This window comes from Apium graveolens, chromosome 7 (genome assembly GCF_009905375.1).
Source record: "Apium graveolens cultivar Ventura chromosome 7, ASM990537v1, whole genome shotgun sequence".
NCBI classification, from domain to species: Eukaryota; Viridiplantae; Streptophyta; class Magnoliopsida; order Apiales; family Apiaceae; genus Apium; species Apium graveolens.
The window spans coordinates 3,345,942-3,365,177 of record NC_133653.1 but is presented as its reverse complement, the minus strand read 5'-3'; the positions used below and the strand labels follow the sequence as shown (position 1 = coordinate 3,365,177).

The 19,236-nt window shown below is 34.3% G+C and overlaps 2 protein-coding genes across 2 annotated transcripts; one reads left to right on the top strand and one right to left on the bottom strand.

The window, feature by feature from the left end:
* Positions 1-9,346: 9,346 nt before the first annotated feature.
* Positions 9,347-13,338, top strand: LOC141671257 (GTP cyclohydrolase 1). Its single transcript, XM_074477432.1, has 2 exons — positions 9,347-10,132; positions 11,760-13,338. The coding sequence occupies exons 1-2, from the start codon at positions 9,925-9,927 to the stop codon at positions 12,917-12,919; spliced, it is 1,368 nt and encodes a 455-aa protein (XP_074333533.1). The 5' UTR covers positions 9,347-9,924; the 3' UTR covers positions 12,920-13,338.
* Positions 13,339-13,554: 216 nt separating this feature from the next.
* LOC141675284 (galacturonosyltransferase 8-like) lies at positions 13,555-16,721 on the bottom strand. The gene is made up of 3 exons (XM_074481999.1): positions 16,391-16,721; positions 14,603-15,853; positions 13,555-14,212 (listed from the first exon to the last, which is right to left on the bottom strand). The coding sequence occupies exons 1-3, from the start codon at positions 16,640-16,642 to the stop codon at positions 13,937-13,939; spliced, it is 1,779 nt and encodes a 592-aa protein (XP_074338100.1). The 5' UTR covers positions 16,643-16,721; the 3' UTR covers positions 13,555-13,936.
* Between the last annotated feature and the right edge of the window lie 2,515 nt (positions 16,722-19,236).

Sequence of the window (19,236 nt, the reverse complement as noted above, 5' to 3'; positions counted from 1 at the left end):
GGGTCATGTGCCAAATTAAAAAATTGGGCTCACAGTTTTTATTTTAATATAAATTTAAAGAAGATATATTTCGACAAATAAAATGAACTACCACAATATATTAACAAAATATATATTTCAACAAAATATATGATCCCATGCAGGGGCTTAAGGTCCTATAACAAAATTATAACAAGAACTTGGACAACCAACCTACATTAACCTGCAAAATTTACACATACATCATACATATGTAACATACATTCAAATCCAGATTATAATGCAACATCATACAACAATATCTTTGTGCAGTCCAACGCAACCTCGACGATTCATTACCTGATACAAAAAATGCAACATGAAAACAAGAATTAAAGCAACAACACAACCAAAAGGGGGAGGAGAGGCACAAAGAAATACACAACAGTAACAGCCCTCTGCATTAACTCTATTACCACAACCCCAGATGTTTTAAATGCAAAGGCTTCTTCACTAAAAGTACGATTTCCGCAGTGCCTAAGCACTGAGGAATCAACAAATGTCCGGTGATTAGCGCGAAATAATGTACTTTTGTTCCCAAGACTTTGCCTTAAAATCCAATATAAACAGATTGGTCTTGTCATTAAGCCCCCTTAAGATAGGCGTGGTGTCAACCAAGGCTAGCTTTCCAAACTTAGTGTTGAATGCATGTCGAGCTAGTGGTTTGGTAAGTGTGTCACCACTTGGTCCGCAGAATGAACATGGTGAACTTCAATAGACTTACGATGCACCTGCTCTCCAACAAAATGAAAATCAATAACAATGTGTTTCATGCGACTGTGAAACACTGGATTTTGGCACACATAAGTAGTACTAACATTGCCAGAAAGAATTTGTGGTACAGCTGTTAAAGGAATCTTAAGTTCACGGAGCAAGTTTGTCACCCAATTAGTTTCAGTAACAGCACGATATTCAGCTTCGGTGGAGGATCGAGCAACAGTACGTTGTTTCTTGGAGGACCAACTAATTGGTGTAGCTTCGCGGTAAAGGATATAACTTGTTGTTGATGTACGGTCTAAAAAATTTCCAGCCCAATTGGAATCAGAGTACATAACAAGATGATTATTGCAGTGACTCCCTAATTTAAGACCATACATGAATGTGCTTATGAGGTACTTGGTTGGCTGCCTGCCAATGAGCTTGTTGAGGGCAGTGCATAAATTGTGACAACTTTTTTTTATCGCGAATGATAAATTCGGACGAGTGAATGATAAGTACTGAAGTTTACCAAGTAGACTGTTATAAGCCCTGAGGTCCATTACCGGAGCATGAGGATCAACAGTAAGTGAGAGGGGGGGGATATTTGAGTACTAACACCATTGCAATCAATCATATTTTCATCTGTTAGAAGGTCCTGAATATACTTTGACTGGGAAAGGATGAAACCATTTGGACAGTGAATTACTTCAACACCTAAAAAATAATTAATCAACCCCAAGTCCTTGGGAGAAAATCGAGCAAAAAGTTCATGTTTAACTTGGAGAACAACATTAGTATTACTTCTCGTAATGAGTATATCCTCTACATAAACAAGGACATATACTGTAAACTCAGAGCTGTGAAGAATGTACAGTGAAGCATCAGAACGAGAGTTATAAAAGTCAAGGGACAACGAATAATTTTTCAGCTCTATGTACCAAGCTCGAGAAGCTTGTTTGAGACCATAAATGGGTCTCTTGAGCTTACACATATGCGTAGGAAATTCTGAATTTTTCGAACCCGGTGGTTGCTTCATGTACACTTCCTCTTCTAACTGTTCTTATAAAAATGCGTTATTAACATCAAGTTGATTAACTTGCTAGTTTATTTGAGGAGCAATATAGAGTAATAGTCGAACCGTGTTTGGTTTGACAACCGGGCCGAAGGTGGATTGATAATCAAGTTCAGGTCGCTATGTAAAACCTTTAGCGACAAGACGAGCTTTATAGCCTTTGATGGCACTATCAGGCTTGTATTTTATTTTAAATAGCCACTTTCAATCAACTACATTTTTAGACGGATCCTGGGAACTAACCCCCGCGTTTGATTTTTTTAACAAAGCATCAAATTATGATTTCATGGATTCACGTTAATGCACATGTTTTTTTTGCATATTTAGGAGACGTGGGTGTATAGAAAGGTGAATCGGTGGCAAGAAAACCAAAAAATTTTGTTTGGTTTATGTATAATCCCTTCGTCCCTAAAAACGTTTCCTATTTGTCTTGGACACGTTTGCCAATGCACACTTTTGATTGTTAATATCTTTAAATTCGTATTAGTATTAAATATAAAAATTTCACTGTATTAAAGTACTGATAAATACGAATCCAACGAGATCACTCATGACTATGTTTGATATTATAGATTAGACGTAAATTAGTAGTCAATCGCTTACCGTAAATAATACCGAAAGTCAAAAGAGGAAACGTTTAACGGGACGGAGGGAGTATTATTTTGTGGTCATTCGATGTGTAGTTTGAGGTCGTGGTGATGTGTTATTTGTGGTAGTACTTGTGGTAGAACTTGGTTGTAGGGAGGATGGTTGGGTAACATGGGATGAGTTTTGTGTACATGTGGTTAATCTGACTGAGATGTCAGGGCTGGTTAAATGAGAATCTACTGATTCTTGTAAAAATGTCAATTCAGATGCTACCGGAATGGACATTGATGGCCTGAACTAGATTTTGGATTTTGAACAGGGATGGTATCAATTAATGGCAGTTAATTAAGGTCAAGGGAGCTTGTATTATTGTCATTGGCATGGACATGAGTTGGAGTAATATCCCAATCATTAATTGTGAATGATTTTTTGATGTAAGAGAAGATAGTTGTGAATGGAAAAAACATGTTCAATGAATATAACATCCCGGGAAATATATATATTGGTGCTTGAAGGATCAAAATATAGATGATTATGATATGTAGGATTTTATACATCACAAAAGCATGGTAAAATATTTTTCTTGATATAAAATGCATATAATCGCATATAAATCGTGAATAAATCGAGGGATCGATTACTAACCTTTAATAGCGATCCAAGAACGATGAACGGAGATCCCTAGCAGCTGCTCCTCAATTGTGAAGCACTCTACCGGTATCCACCAAGAGATCAAAATAATGGAGGGAGGAAGAGGTCGAGAGATTTAGTTGTCTCCCTCTTTTTCTACTTTAGAATTAGGGTTTTTATTTTGGGTTGAGACAAATAGGGTTTATAATGGTATATTTATAGGCAAAATTTTTAGCTGAAAATTTTCTCATAAAATATTATTATTATTATTATTATTATTAACCCTTTAATTAATTATTCTTATTAACCAATTAACTAATAATTAAAACACCTTTTAATCATTAATCCCTTTTCTAAACACTTTAGAAAAATAATTCTCTCACTTGATTTAATTTCCAAAATTAAATTATTAATTAATAATATTAAGAATTTTTCTTAATTAATTTATAATTAATTAAATCTCATTTAATCAATTATTAAATTTGCTAATTAATTATTTATTTCGCAAATAAATAATCACCAGCCATTATTAATTAATTTCTCCACCATTAAATCATTCTCTTTTATGGTGTGACCCTGTAGGTTCAATATTAAGCCGGTAGTAGAAATAAATAATAATAAAACTATTTTATCATTATTTATACAAATTCTCTAATTTATTAAATATGATTAATTAATAAATTAATCATATTTATTCTACATCGTGAGGGATACTTCTCAGCATATCGCGACTATCCAGATAATACGATTTCACTGCTTAGAATACCAAGAACCTATTCAGTGAATAGTTACCGTACAATTAATTTCTTCTACCTTACAATGTCATGATTAAATACAAGGCTTGGAATTCGTGTCAAGCCTATCTTATTTAATCATATGCTTTCCCATTCACTATGATTAGTTCTAATTAATGTGAATTAGAAACTCCTTTCTAATTTCATTCACTCTGGCCAGAGATTTCTGAACTAGTATAAGTGGATCAACATTGAACATTCTCTTCCTTTCACTGGAAGGGGTAGATCCTTTATTGATCATACACTATCTTCGTGGACAAATTCCTACACCCAGTAGAGCTCTTATTATTGTCCATGGAGACTAAGAACTAAACCAAAGTATAGTTCAGTGAACACAAGATGACTATGATGACCTCAAGTCTAAGAATACTTGTACAACTATCACTATGTGAACATCTGCTGACACGTGAGTGAACTCCATCAGTTGTTCAGCTGTGCGAGTCATGTTTAGTGAACTTATTCTATAATAAGCACCTACATACTAGCTATAGTGTCACCACACAAATGTCTATGAGAACAGACATCCTTCATAATGAAGCAAGCATAGTATGTACCGATCTTTGCGGATTACTAATTACCAGTTAGTAATTCTACGACTAGGAAATATTTAAGTTCAGAGTTATCATCTTTTAGGTCTCATTATTATGATCTCATCATAATCCATAAAAAGCTTTACTCTAAACTATGGTATATATCTTATTTAAACACTTAAATAGATAAAGCCCACAATAAAACCAAAACAAGTCTTTTATTAATATCAATGAAATCAGAACAGATTACATAAAAGTTATTCCTAAATCATCATACATGATTGGACTTAGGACACGTCTCTTTCGTGATATTGTAATGAGTTGCATATAAGTGTTTATGTAAAATAATGTTCTTCATTTATTATCGCATGATACATGAATTTATATACAAGCCTAGCAGTATATACTCATGTGATTATGTTTATAAGATGGAAAGATTAAGAGGTTACAACTATACACATTTAAGAATTATATCATATCTACACAATATTACTATGTTCAACTCTATGTATTCTTCTATCCGTAGAGTACATTGAATGTACGAAAATGGCTGGTGGGATGAGATATTATTTTATCCACTCATACAATTCATATTTTAAAGGATTATAATTCATAATTTTTACACACGTTATGTACGGGACTACTAATTTAATTTAAGATGTAGAGTAATATTTTTCTAGAAAAAAAATAGGTAAAACGGAGGACTAACTATACACATTTAAGAATTATATCATATCCACACAATATCAAGGCTGACTATAATACATCATATCGGACCAGATCAGAACAACTCACTGATCTTTAGCAGTTCCTGATTTATCGTCATTACAACCCTTATTGATTTCTGAGGCTTCTGGGGGGAAGATAAATTTGTTTCCACAGATTGATTGACAAGTTCCAAAGTGCAACATATTTTCCCGTAAACATAGCACTGGTTAGAAAAATGATTCCATTAATGGAGCCTCAAAGATCTATCTCTCTATTAAATTTCTCAAACTCATCATCCAAATTACTAGAATAGTGTTTATCAATAATAAGTTAACAAACAGGCGAGGCCGTAGCATCCACCAATGTAGTCTCTTTTCGTACTTTTTTATAACAAAAAATATTTTTAATGAGAGTTATGCCTATGAGGAGGCTAAAATCGAGGTGGGAATGAGTGAAACTCGGCTGATGTATAAGCTCATATGAAGATTTCGAAGTACATTCAAAATTAACAATTGATTTTAATGGAGTACGACAGAGGATCTAATTCAAAAACTTAGGAGGGAGTGTAGAAAGCTCCATTTTTGTAGTGAAGTGGAAAAGTTATAAAAGGTTCAAGACAAGAGCCGGGACAAAATAATTGAGGGCCTTGTGCGAAATTTTAAAATTGAGTCCGTAATCTTATTTCAATATAAAAAATTCAACTAACGGTTTCTAAACAAAATTAATTATTAAAAATACATTGTAAAGCACAAATACATTTCGATATATTCGCTTAATGAGATTATTTTGTAACGAAATCATCATCAACATTTAGCCTTTCTTACGATATAGTTGTTCGTAAATAAAATTTCTACAACTTAAATTTGGAAAAACTCTTTTCTATAAGTGTAACGGTAAAATAAATAGTTATTAAAATTTTATAGATAATTTTTACATTATGAAAATACAAAAATCTTTTTAAGAACTTTAATGAATCTAATTTTCCTATTTTATCCATATTTCTTATATTTTTTTAAAAACTTGACCAAATCTTTTTTCCTTAAGAATTAAATTTTTTTATTTTTAGTTAATTTTTAATATGAAATTCGAGTCCCTATAATTTTAGAGGCCCTGTGCGGTGGCTCATCTCGCGCTACCCCAGCGCCGTCCCTGTTGAAAACAGTGATAATCTGAAAGAAAATGAAGAGATGGAAGGTAAATTATATAATAGTTTAGTTATGTACTTGTCAGTACTCGTGACAATATTTCTAAATTTGCTATAAACAACAAATGATCCATTTATTGGGATGAAAATAGAAAGTACAGATAATAAGAACCCAGAAAATTATGAACTAAAATATACATCTGAAGAACTATTGAATGAGACATATATTGACTGGGTTTTTATTATCTGATTCAGACCTATACAACCTATAAGTATATGTTATGGATCGTTCCTTTTTTTAAAGCAAAAACAAATTCTCATTAAAATGATAATTTTTTCTAAAAATAATTGTGAAACCGATATGTGAACGTTTTCCGGGTTCTTATTATCTAATTCGGGCATATACAACCTATAAGTATATGTTATGGATTGTTTCCTTTTTTAAAAGCAAAAGCAAATTCTCATTAAAAAGATAAATCTTTCAGAAAATAATTGCAAAACCGATATGTGAACGTTTTCAATCGACATATTAATTTAAAATGTTATCCTATATCAGTCATTAATATGATAAATTTGATATCATTTTCGGGTTTGTTTCAAATTATTTATATAAACAAATATAGAATTACAATTTTTTCATAATTTTTCCCGAATGAGTATCATATATCTTTTATACAAGATAATTTTTCAAATGTAATTTTGAATTTTTCAGTCTTCCGCTCCATATTTTCAAGTTCTATTTATTACATGCATGTTGTCAGTGTAGGCTAGATGGTAGGTGACGTGACAATGTTTTATTAGCTGGAAATTTCGTTTTGATTCCATTGTCGATGTTTATTTTGTTGATCTTATTAGTATTTTTTTCTTTTCATTACAAGGTAATTGGCGCACTTCAAAGTTCAAAGCACATAATACGCAAACAAGTAGACAATCAATTACTAAACTACTGCACTTCAACACTTCGAGCCGAAACCCCATTAAAATGGGGAGTTTATGATAAATCAAATCATATATATATTTTGCACTTATATATACTTTGATTAATTCATTTGTACATATATATACTTTGCATCATTGTGGTGTTAATACATTTGCACATATATATACTTTGATTAATTCATTTGTACGTACGCATGCAATTAATTATTTGGCATGCTTTCATCGAGGGTTCAATAAGAAGTAAAATAATTTCTCAACAACTGAAAGATGTTATACAACAAGGTCTCCCAGACTATGTCTTGTGGTGGAATATATATGTTCGAGTCCATATATACGTCCTGAATATAAATTATTAAGTACATAATTCCTGAATACTGAATATCAAATATATAATCGTGCACCCCGTGGGGCTAGGATTGCTATCCACTACCAGCTATCCTAACAAAATTGGTGACAAGTCACCCAGCCCTCACAAGGCCCGTATATAGCCACTGCTCTCCCCAGTCTATGTTATGACGTTTGAGGTCTCTGACCCTCCTAATCGCTCTAGTCAGAATCAACTCAGCATCGACTACTGGAACATATCCTCATAACATCGTAGTCCTTATCTACACCTCGGTGTGGAGCTCATATTACCAAAAATACCAATTTTTTAAAAGTTTTTTGGTGATTTTATTATCTTCTGAATTTTTTTTACAAAAACACGGAATCAACCAAAATCAAGCCGATATGCAACTAGTTAAATCGAGTTTTTTGGTTGCATGAGGTTGTAGAAACTCGTCGAAATTTGCATCTAGTTGATTCCAATGACAAAAAACCGTATTTTTGCAAAAGAAAACTAGAAAAATAGTATTTTTGCAAATAAAAAAGTATTTTTGTTTTTTTTTTTAAAATGACAGTATTTTTGCAAAAATGGTTTTAGACTTGGGTATTTTTCAAAAAAGCCCTATGAGAAATTATCAAAAATACTAATTTTTCTAAGTTTTTTTTTGCGATTTTACTATCTTCTATTTTTTTTTCAAAAATACGGAATCAACCAAAATCAACCAGATATGCAACTAGTTGAATGGAGTTTTTTTGGTCGCATTTGATATTGCATGTAGTTGCAGAAACTCGTCAAATGTTACATTCAGTTGATTTCAGTTGCCAAATACAACAAAAAATTGAAAAGTAGTATTTTTGCATTCCATTTTAAAATGACAGTATTTTTGCAAAAATATTTTCAGACTTGAGTATTTTTCAAAAAAGTCGTAAAATGTACAATATTATTTTGTTAAATATCATCACACAAGAATAAAAAATTTACAAAATAATATTAAAAACACAATAAAAATTAGGAAGTTGCAAACCTTAAACAACTACCAATATTTGATGGAATTATAAATAAATAAAAGTAAAATAATCATATAAACATATTATACGACATAATTTAATTATTCTCTTAATGTGAACTAAAAAATAAAATAAATCTTAACATATGCTATATTAAGGTTATCACGGTGAAATATAAAATACATGAGAACTAAATCTTGTATGTTATATTAAGAGCGTCACCTCAAATGCAAAAAATATAATAATAATTAAATATATAAGTATAATTTATTTTTGGAAAATGGATTATTTTAAAGAAAACATAATAAAATTGTTACAGATAAATCTCGATAAATGAATACGTTCGAGATCAGGAAAATTTATTCATATTTAAGAGATTATTTATTTATTGAGTTTAAAAATATATTGTGTCGCCCGTAAGGAAAATATATTTTTTTCGTCACATATCCGATTCTCACGGAAGGAAAATTTATGATTATACTTCCTGAGTTAGAGCCTGTCGCATACGATTTACCTTGATTCACGTGATTTATAGGCTATTGCGTTAGGCCGTGAGGTTTACCCAGTGCGCACCCGCGCACCCGAATGATACCGACTACGATATAAGAAAATATATTGTGTCTATTATATTGACTAGAATAAATTATTTATTTGACGAGATTATTCGTTCATAAAATATTATATTAGGTTTTACTGCATATCAAAATTTAGAAATTAGGGCATGGTTGGTAGGGAGGTGGGTGAAAACTGAAAACTACCAATAAAATCTTCTTAACAAAAGTGTCAAGCTTGGTGGGTTGGTGGCTCCTCTTCCTCTTCTAAACCCAATTGACCCATGTGGGCTCTCTCTACCATCACCCCCCTCAACTGGCTCTATCTTTTATGTCATCATTTTTCATCACCACCACTTAAATTATTTATTTTACACCCCTTCAATTTTTAATATTTCCAAATACATTTGTATATATACATATACATACACCCATAATGTGCCTGCTCAGATCTTGCAGCAGCCCTTTCTAAATCTCTCCACACATTCCAAGATAATAGCCCTTTTATTCTTTTTATTTTATTTTTATTTTTTTTTCAGATACCTATTTTAAAGTTTGGATCTTTAATTATTTTTTGTGTACAAGAATAATCTTATTGGTTTCTATTGAGATAATTGAGTGAAAGCCCTTCTGGGTTTGCATTATCTTCCTTTTTATAGCTGCCAAGATTGTTTCTGTATCTATATATTGGGTAAAAATATAATCTTTTTGGTTTCTATTGGGATAATTGAGTGAAAGCTTTCTGGGTTTGCATTATATTCCTTTTTATAGCTGCCAAGATTGTTTTTTTATATATACACATATATTTAGAGGTGCCAAGATTGAATCTTTATATATCTAGAGGTGCCAAGATTCTATCTTTATAGTGTTATAATTGTTTTTAGAGGTTAGTAGGCTTGTTTGCTCGTTTGGGTCTGCAATGGGTGCTTTAGATGATGGGCATTTTGATGAGGAATTAGAGAATGGATTGGTTTTAGGGGTTTGTAGTAAGCCTGAAATTGAAAAGACCAAGATTATTGAGGATGCTGTCAAAGTGTTGTTGTTGGGTCTAGGTGAGGATATTAATCGAGAAGGTCTGCGTAAGACCCCCTTTCGTGTTGCCAAGGCTCTTCGAGAAGGAACAAGAGGTGCTCAATTTATTATCTTTTTTAGTCTATTGTGCTACTGCTTATATCATGTTTCATCACTTATGTAAAATTTGAATTGATTGGATTTGGGAAACTATTGGTTCTTTCGGTGTAGTTTCTTGTCATTATTTGTTTGGTGAAACAACCTTTTGCAACTTATTCAAGAATTGTCGGATGCCATGCCACCAACCAATGAGTTTTAGTTAGACTTATGTGATTTGTCACTTACTGAAATTCGTCATGTTGTCTAAAACAAAACTTAAAAACCTATGGAGTGTATAATTGATTATTAAGGGCTAAGTTCTCATATATGCTTTAGATAGACTAGCTAAAATAATTAGAATTTAGAGTTATGCAAAGGCTAGGAATTTGACACTTCCGATCTGCGCTCTTTCCCTCAATGTAGCCTACGAAGTGTCTGTGTGACTGTATGTGAATGTAAATAAGGTGAAGATCTTAATCCATAAGGTGGCATTATTGTGATATACTGTTGGTTCAGTTTTGAAGTTAGTTCTTTGCCGTGTTGTGTGCTATCGGTCAAGCTGTCAATAGTAGATGTCCCCAGTGTTGGTATATAACTAGATATCTTATGGATACCTGTGTATTTGACTTAAAGGTAGAAAGCATGGTAGAAAAAGTCTTTCCATGTGTAATTAACTCACATAATGACTATCTAGAGTATATATATATATATCTTTTCCCTGGCCAAACGAAATTTGGACACGCAAGTGACAGCTCATTTCTTACCTGTTTAGTATTTGTGTAGAATTTGTGCTCTGAATTGGACTTGTTACCTAGTTGGTCATGACATAAACTTTACAGTTAAAATGTGATAAAATACCTAACAAAAGAAAAATGATAATAATAATAAGATGTGCCGGAACTGTTTACTGTGCTCTGAATTGGACTTGTTACCTAGTTGGTTATGGCATAGATTAACAGTTAAAATGTGCTAGGATAAATTATTATGTTTTGATTTTTGAATAGGACTAGTTACATAGTTGGTTATGGGCCTTATGACACAAATTTTAACAGCTAAAATGATGCAAATAAAGAAACTAGGATATCATCAGCCTGACATCACTGCTTTAACTGTTTCTAATTTTCATGAATATTTTCATTTGTCCCATCAAGACATGCTACTTGATTAGAAAGATATTTTAAATTTATTGAAAAGACATGCAAATGTGTTTGGTTTCATCGTCTAATTTAAGCAACTCATCAGATGAGTCTTGATCTTAAGATCTCCTAATAGTGCCAATTAACTTCAAAAATATCAAGCCGCTACATCAGACCAGTCTTTGTCACAACTGTTGTCTATGGAACTCTTTTAACAGAAGACCCACTAGAACTGTAGTCTGAATACATTATTATAATTTGAGGGCATATTAAGGTTTAGATTCCAGATGGGTTGAGCTAGTGTCATGTCATACATAAAATTTGATTATCTTATGACATCATCGTATCAACTTTTTTCAGTTTAATTAGAAGAATCTGGATCTATTATGCTCATCTTAATGGTATACAACTTAGAAGGGGCATTGTTGCATGTCTAATTTGCACCTTGTTTGAAGTCATGCTTGAACCATGACTAATTTTTGTAAACCTTTGTAATGCTTTGCTACAGGTTACAAGCTAAAGGTGAAGGATATAGTTCAGAGCGCTTTATTTCCTGAAGCAGGCTTGGAGAGTGGAGTTGGTCATGCTGGTGGAGTGGGCGGGCTTGTACTAGTTCGAGATCTTGACCTCTTCTCATACTGCGAGTCATGCTTGCTCCCGTTCCAGGTCAAGTGCCACGTCGGTTATGTCCCATCTGGACAACGAGTTGTAGGCCTAAGTAAGCTTTCTAGAGTTGCTGATGTTTTTGCAAAAAGACTTCAAGATCCTCAACGATTGGCAGATGAAGTATGCTCAGCTCTACAGCATGGTATTATGCCAACAGGTGTTGCGGTTGTTCTCCAGTGTTCGCATATTCACTTCCCAAATTTTACGTCAGCAGTTCTCAACTCAAATCACCAGGGATGGTCTAAGACAGTGGTTACTTCTGGTTCAGGGGTTTTCGAAAATGAAAAGGAAGTGATTTGGGGTGAGTTTTTGAGTCTCTTAAAATTCAGAGGAATAGATATAGAGAATACTGGTTCGAGAAAATCCGGTGATGGTTGTTGGTGTCCGTCTCAGAATATCTCCACAATGGAACCAGCCAATTCAGAAATGATTACTGCAGTAACTTCTATCATTCAGTCTTTGGGCGAAGACCCTTTAAGAAAAGAACTTCTGGGAACTCCTACCCATTTTGTGAGATGGCTGATGAACTTCAGAAACACTGATTTCAAGATGAAGCTAAATGGGATTGATCGCCATAGAAATAATCCTTTTGGATCCAATGGTCATAGAGAAGAATCTTTACAAACTGAGTTAAATTTGTCAATTTGGTCCCAATGTGAACACCATTTACTTCCATTTCATGGTGTTGTGCACATTGGTTATTTTGGTGCTGGTATTGATGCCATTGGAATATCCCTTTTACAGTCGATAGTACATTTCCATGGTTTCAAGCTTCAAGTACAGGAAAGGCTCACCAGGCAGATTGCTGAAACTGCTTCATTGTTGGTCGGAAAAGATATAATGGTAGTGGTAGAGTGTAACCACACTTGTATGATATCTAGAGGGATTGAGAAGTTTGGTAGTAGTACAGCAACAATGGCCGTCTTGGGTCGCTTTGCAACAGAACCTGCTGCAAGGGCAAAATTTTTGGAGAGCATTCCTCCTTCAAACACTGGAGGATAATATGCACATTTATATACTAATGCTATATTATACATACTCAAGAAGATTCTGGACTGCAGCTTTTTTGACCAGTTCTGTGCTGCTGCCAATTACCTGCATTTATAAGCAGAGTAGCAACATAGTTATTGCAGAAACTCAAATATTGCCAGCGATATTCATTTAAGCTTGTATTGCTCAGTTAAATGAGTAATTACTTCTTGTTTTTGCACTCTGCTATAGGTTGTAGCACAAGGTTATGATTTGCCACAGAATACATACGCTATATTGTAGCTGCAGGCATGAGAGTAGCACATGGCTGATGGCAATTTTAGGCAGATTTCATTTTTGAAATGTTCTTGGTAGTGATGTCTTTGATCTTGATGTTTTCTGGGTACTGTGTGTTCCTGCAACATCTAATAATATCAACTTTTCTGAATGCATCTCATTGAAAGCTCCAGCCTATCCTTGCATATTCTTTGTTCTTACCCATTGCCTACCTGGATTTTAAAAAATATTGTGCAATTTTCAGTGTAAGTAAGGATCAATATCATTCATTTTGTTCTAACAAGTCGTTCTAACAAGTCTCGGGGTGAGCGAGAATCGAACTCAAAATCTGGGACCCTTAATCACTTGAGCTATCTCATCGCGCTCAAATATAATACAATTTCATGTTATTTATTACGTCTTAAACCAGCCAAGCAGTTGGTTTCATAGCTTGAAGTCTTGGTGCCTATAAATGATATCACAGTTCACAAACTTTCTAGATATATAATACACACTAGTAAACAATCATACCAACAATGTTCTAGATAGATAACCATTCTTTAAGAAAAAGCAATCGTTAGTTACTATGAACATTTAAGAAGCATAACAGAGAAGACTGCGATGCTAATTGACAACAAATTCTACAGAACTAAACATTAGCACTAACTTTAAGTGTAGCCGTGTAGTGGAACCATGAGCACCAAAAACCAGATTATATTAGGAGGATCAGCATTGCCGAATCTTATCATCTGAGACTTTCAACCTTTCAAATATTCAGAGACCGAAATTGCAGGACTGGATGAACTCATTATCATAATCAACATACTTTGTCCAAATTGAGCGAAACTGATTCATGGCTATATCAAGCCATGGTTTCATGTTCCCGTTGAAGTGAACCACTGCAGCATTTTGAATCTCATCCATGTTTATGCTTGGATTATACCCAAGCCCCAGAACATGCCAAGATTTGTCTAATGGCTTGGTTGTGGAATAGAATGTGATCAGACCTGGAGGCAATGTCCCTAGTTTCCACAGGGTGCGGTTCTCATTCTGCACAGACACATGAACGCAAATCAGTCTCTATTTGTGGGAATTTTTTTATTTTTTTATTTAAAAAAAAAAACTAACACGCAACCTTGCGAGAAAGTAGTGAGTAATGAGCCGACTGATTTCACAAAAATGAAGAATATAAGCAAAAGGTGTGGCACTATTAAGCTAAAGGTTACAACACGCAGAAACATGACAACCTGACTCATTGATTAGACAAAATAACCAACATAAACTAATTACATATGATGCATGAACAACCTGATGATTGATAAGTCAGATGCACTATAACACTAGCAAGTAATAATATCACATAATGTAAGCAATGCAATAGTCAACTGATCACAAGAGATTAAATTGAATCTATTACTTAATGAACAGAATCTACATTACCAGATTCTGCCAGTAGTGGTACTGCTCAGTGCACTTCTCTCTCCTCCAAGCATCCAAATCAAAAAAGTTCATCCCATAAGCCCATGCACATGCCTTCGGACTAAAATTTTTTTTGATCAGTGGATGAGAGAAATTCATGTACTGGGCATATCGATGGAATGACCCGAAGCATGTTTCAACAGCACCATTCACCTTCCCATCCATATTTATCTGCCAAAGTCCGGTCAAATCCTTTTGAACGATGATATCATCATCCAAAAACAAAATCCTGTGCAACTTTGGGTACATTTCAGGCAAATAAAACCTCAGATGGTTCAATATAGACAAATACTTTGGGTTCCTGAACTTCATATTGGTGGTGTCTTTAGTGGCATTTTCGAGTTTGGTCTGAAAATAAAACTTCATCAGATTTGCTGATTCTAGCTGGCGAAGAACCGGAACATAAGAAGAGTTTAAAAATTTGTAATCTTCCACTGCCTTGACCTCAACATGGGCGCCATTATAATCCCTCATCTTAAACATAACTTGCATAGCCCCAAGATTCATTTTATCAGTAACAACATGAAAAACATGCTTCCTAGGATCTTTCGAGTTCTTAACTGCCGAATTCACCACCACCGAAGCTGCAATCACATTATCCGAGAAAATAGCATAATGATATGGATTCGGATCTTCAAGTACAGGCAGGCTCTCCTTCCCTTCATCAGAATACTTAGCCGGATTTGCAATTCTTTCTTCCATCAACCTTATCGTGACACAATGCAGGCTTTTCGGTATTGATTTCGCTGCAATCAAACTTGAAAAAGCACCTTGCTTCTTAGCTTTCGTCAACTGCTCATTCTGCGCAAAAATCGTATCTTTCAACTTCTGAATCTTGAGTTGATTATCAAAAGACTCTTTTGCCTCCGTAATCACTTGTCTCGTAACCTTTATCTGTTCTTTCACCTCTTTCTCAAACTGCCTCAACAGTGACTCATCCATTGAACTAGAGTCCGAGCTATGCAATGCTAAATAATCAGGCTTCGTATCAAGCTCCGTATAATTACGAGAAAGATCCGCAAAAATCCTAACTAGTTTCGAGTTCTCAAGCTTAAGTTTACGAGCATACGAGGCGTAAGCTAGAACAAGAGATTTGTGATCATCAGCTTGCTTACGAATTTGATCAAGTCTAGGCTTTAAAGGATCCGACTTTAACGCTAATACAGATCTATGAATTGACTGAACTCCTCCATAAGAATCATAACCAATGCCCTAATTATACATACAAACAGTTTCATTCAATATACCATTTTTTTAAAAAATTTATACAGTAAATAATGCAATAAATTAAGAAGCCTAATTGAGTAACATAAAATTCTATAATTAATGATGAAATGTATATATGAAGTAGACATTATTAATGCAAGGTGTGTATGGGGAGAGAGAGGGAGAGGGGGGGGGAGAGAGGGAGAGGGGAGAGAGAGGGGAGAGAGAGAGGTGGGAGAGAGAGGGAGGGAGAGGCGAGAGAGGGAGAGAGAGAGAGAGAGGGAGGGAGGGAGAGGGGAGAGAGAGAGGGGGGGGGAGGAGAGAGAGAGAGGTGGGAGAGAGGGAGAGAGAGAGAGGGGGGAGGAGAGAGAGAGAGGTGGGAGAGAGAGAGGGAGAGGCGAGAGAGGGAGAGTGAGAGAGGGAGGGAGAGGAGAGAGGGAGGGAGAGAGAGAGAGAGAGAGAGAGAGAGAGAGAGAGAGAGAGAGATAGAGAGGGAGGGAGGGGAGAGAGAGAGAGGGAGAGGGGGGAGAGAGAGAGACTTACGAGGGAGAGATCGGAGGAGGAGGGAGATGAGGAGAGAGTAAAGAAGACTATAGCACCAACGGAGAAGGCAGAGAGAAGGAGGATGACGGCGGCGGATTTGGTCGGAGGGCGAGTGTGTCGAAGCGACGTCGTGTAACCCATGTTTTTGAGAAATGTGCATATTGAGTGACAGTTTATGCTCGTCATTTGTAAAAGGACCGGAAATATCAGACCGGATAATTCGTTATCTCTCCCCGTTATTTTTTTTAGCATTCGGTTTCAAATTATTTATGTATCCGAAAATAAAATTTGAATTATTTTGAAATCGTAACGTTGCTCGTTTTCATTCTTCTGAGAGATTATTATGAGTATAAAAAACTCATATATGCGCCGGTAACGGTGATATGAGTGGGGACCTAACTGCTTATTTAACAAACTTTTCGCGGGTTTATTGTCATTGTAGACTTTTAATTCTCCCTGTTTTTTCTTCTATTCATACACATTTGACTTCTGCCCGTTTAAGGGCCTGTTTGGCGAAAATCGGTCTTTATCTAAAAATGTGTCAAATATATAAAAAATATATATTTTAAATATTATATAAATTAATATTCATTTTAGTGGTGCATTCCCCTTAACTAAAAATTTAGCCAATTTCTCTGGGTTAATTATATTTGTCGAACCTCTGACAACTTGTTCTTAAATTACACATAATTTGTTATCATATTCAAATAATACATTTTCTTTATCACAACATCAAATAATAACATAGAGTCCATGAAGTTTACCGGTGCGCATCCGAATGGTAGCAGCTGCGGGTTCCCTAGGATAATATATATATATAGGGGCTACTCCAATAAAAACCAATTTAGAATAGAAACTAGAAACCAAATAATTTTTTTTTTAAAATTACTTCGAAATATAACACATATGGTATGCAAATCGATCGTTGAGAGATGTAGAAAAATACAATGAAATCGGATTTAAAAAAAATTACGGTTTGACGGGAAAAATCAAAATTAAAAACGGAAAAGAAAAACTAAAATTGGGTGTGGGAGGGTGCAGAGTAGTATGTTGTGGTGATTTAGGGGGACAATTAGATTATGTTGTTCTAATGGCTTATATTAGTTTCCAGTTTCTATTTTAATTTTAGTTTGTATTTGATCATTCCCTTATATATATATGTAGGGGACTATTATAATAAAAACCAATTTAGAATAGGATCTACCTAATCTAATGGTCCCCCTAAATCACACCACTCAACTACCATGCACCCTCTCACACCAATTTCAGCTTTTCCCCTCCGTTTTTAATTTGATATTTCCCGTCAAACCGTATTTTTTTTAAAATCCGATTTCACTGTATTTTTTTACATCTCTCAACGATCGATTTGCATACCATATGTGTTATATTTCTAATTAATTTTAAAAAGAATATTATTTGGTTTCTAGTTTTCATTTTAAATTAGTTTCTATTGGAGTGACTCATATATATATATATATAGTCAATCATTGTAGTCAACTTCCACCGGAATAAATAAGTATAGGTCCAATAAACTTTTAGATAATTTCTATTTTAAATTATTTTACCTGACAGTTTTAACAATGTCGTGGGAGATGTAGTAAGAACTGCCAAAATCCTACGCAACTTTGAGCCTATGCAATTTTGAGTTTGAGTCGGTATAAACTCACGGTCTATTGCACAAATTAAATTAGTCTAAAATTATAAATTTCCGCATTTATTGTACGATTATAGACAGATAATACTCCATCCATCCCATTTTACTTGTCAAATTTTCTTTCAGAGAAGTTAAATTGACTAATTTTTGACCAAGTATTAAACATTACTCTAAAATTATTTCCAAACAAGTGTTGTCTCAGTTGGTGTTGTCTAAGGGTAGCGGCTGCGGGTTCCCTACAATAAGAATAAAAAACTAAAAATTATATATTAAACTAGATTAAATCTATTTTCCGATAATATAATTTTTTATTTGACCGGATCAAAGTCAAATATGACAATTAAAATGAGAAGGAGGGAGTAAAATAAGTCGATATTATATATAATAGCTAGCATCAACATCAAATAAATCGATATTATATATAGTAGCTAGCATCAACATCAATACGCTAAAAATTACAGATTATGATAATCACTATGCAAACAGTAGATGTCACACTAGCAAAAGCCAACGAATTCAAGATTTCTCCTTTTTATCATGCTTCTTAACATGGTGCAACCAACCAATCCCTTTAAGGGCCTTGGTAATTCTAACAATGTTGGTCCTTCCCATTCCCATATTCATCTTCCTTGCAGAGAATTTGAAAGCTTGTAAACAACAAAGATGCCCATTTGTCATCTCTACTTCGTCGTCGTCTTCATCTTCAAGATCACTACTTTTCTTCTTCAAACTCCTTCTTTTGTTATCTTTTCGAGCAGATATGGATTTAGGCGAATCCGATTCATACGTCTCCCAAAGCGAGTCCATTCCTTCATTACCTTCCATAACATTATAATGTCGCTCATCGTATAATTTACACGCTAACGTTCTTTTCCACTCTTTGTCCTTTCTCATGGACCTATAATTTCCAAGATTTGATTCCTCATTGTCAAAGTTCAAAGCATGTAGTCCCTTTTTAACGTCACACTTGACAATTTTGTCGTGCAAGTCGACGCATAATTTTACACTTTCGGTGCATTCTTTCCCGTTGTCACAACTATCGATATTAATATCCGTAGCCTCAGGGCCAATTTTGTCGTGTGAGTCGACACATAATTTTACACTTCCCGTTTGTTCTTTCCCGTTGTCACAACAATCGATATTAATATCCGTGGCCTCGGATCCGATTCTCAACTTCAAAACATCTTCCTCA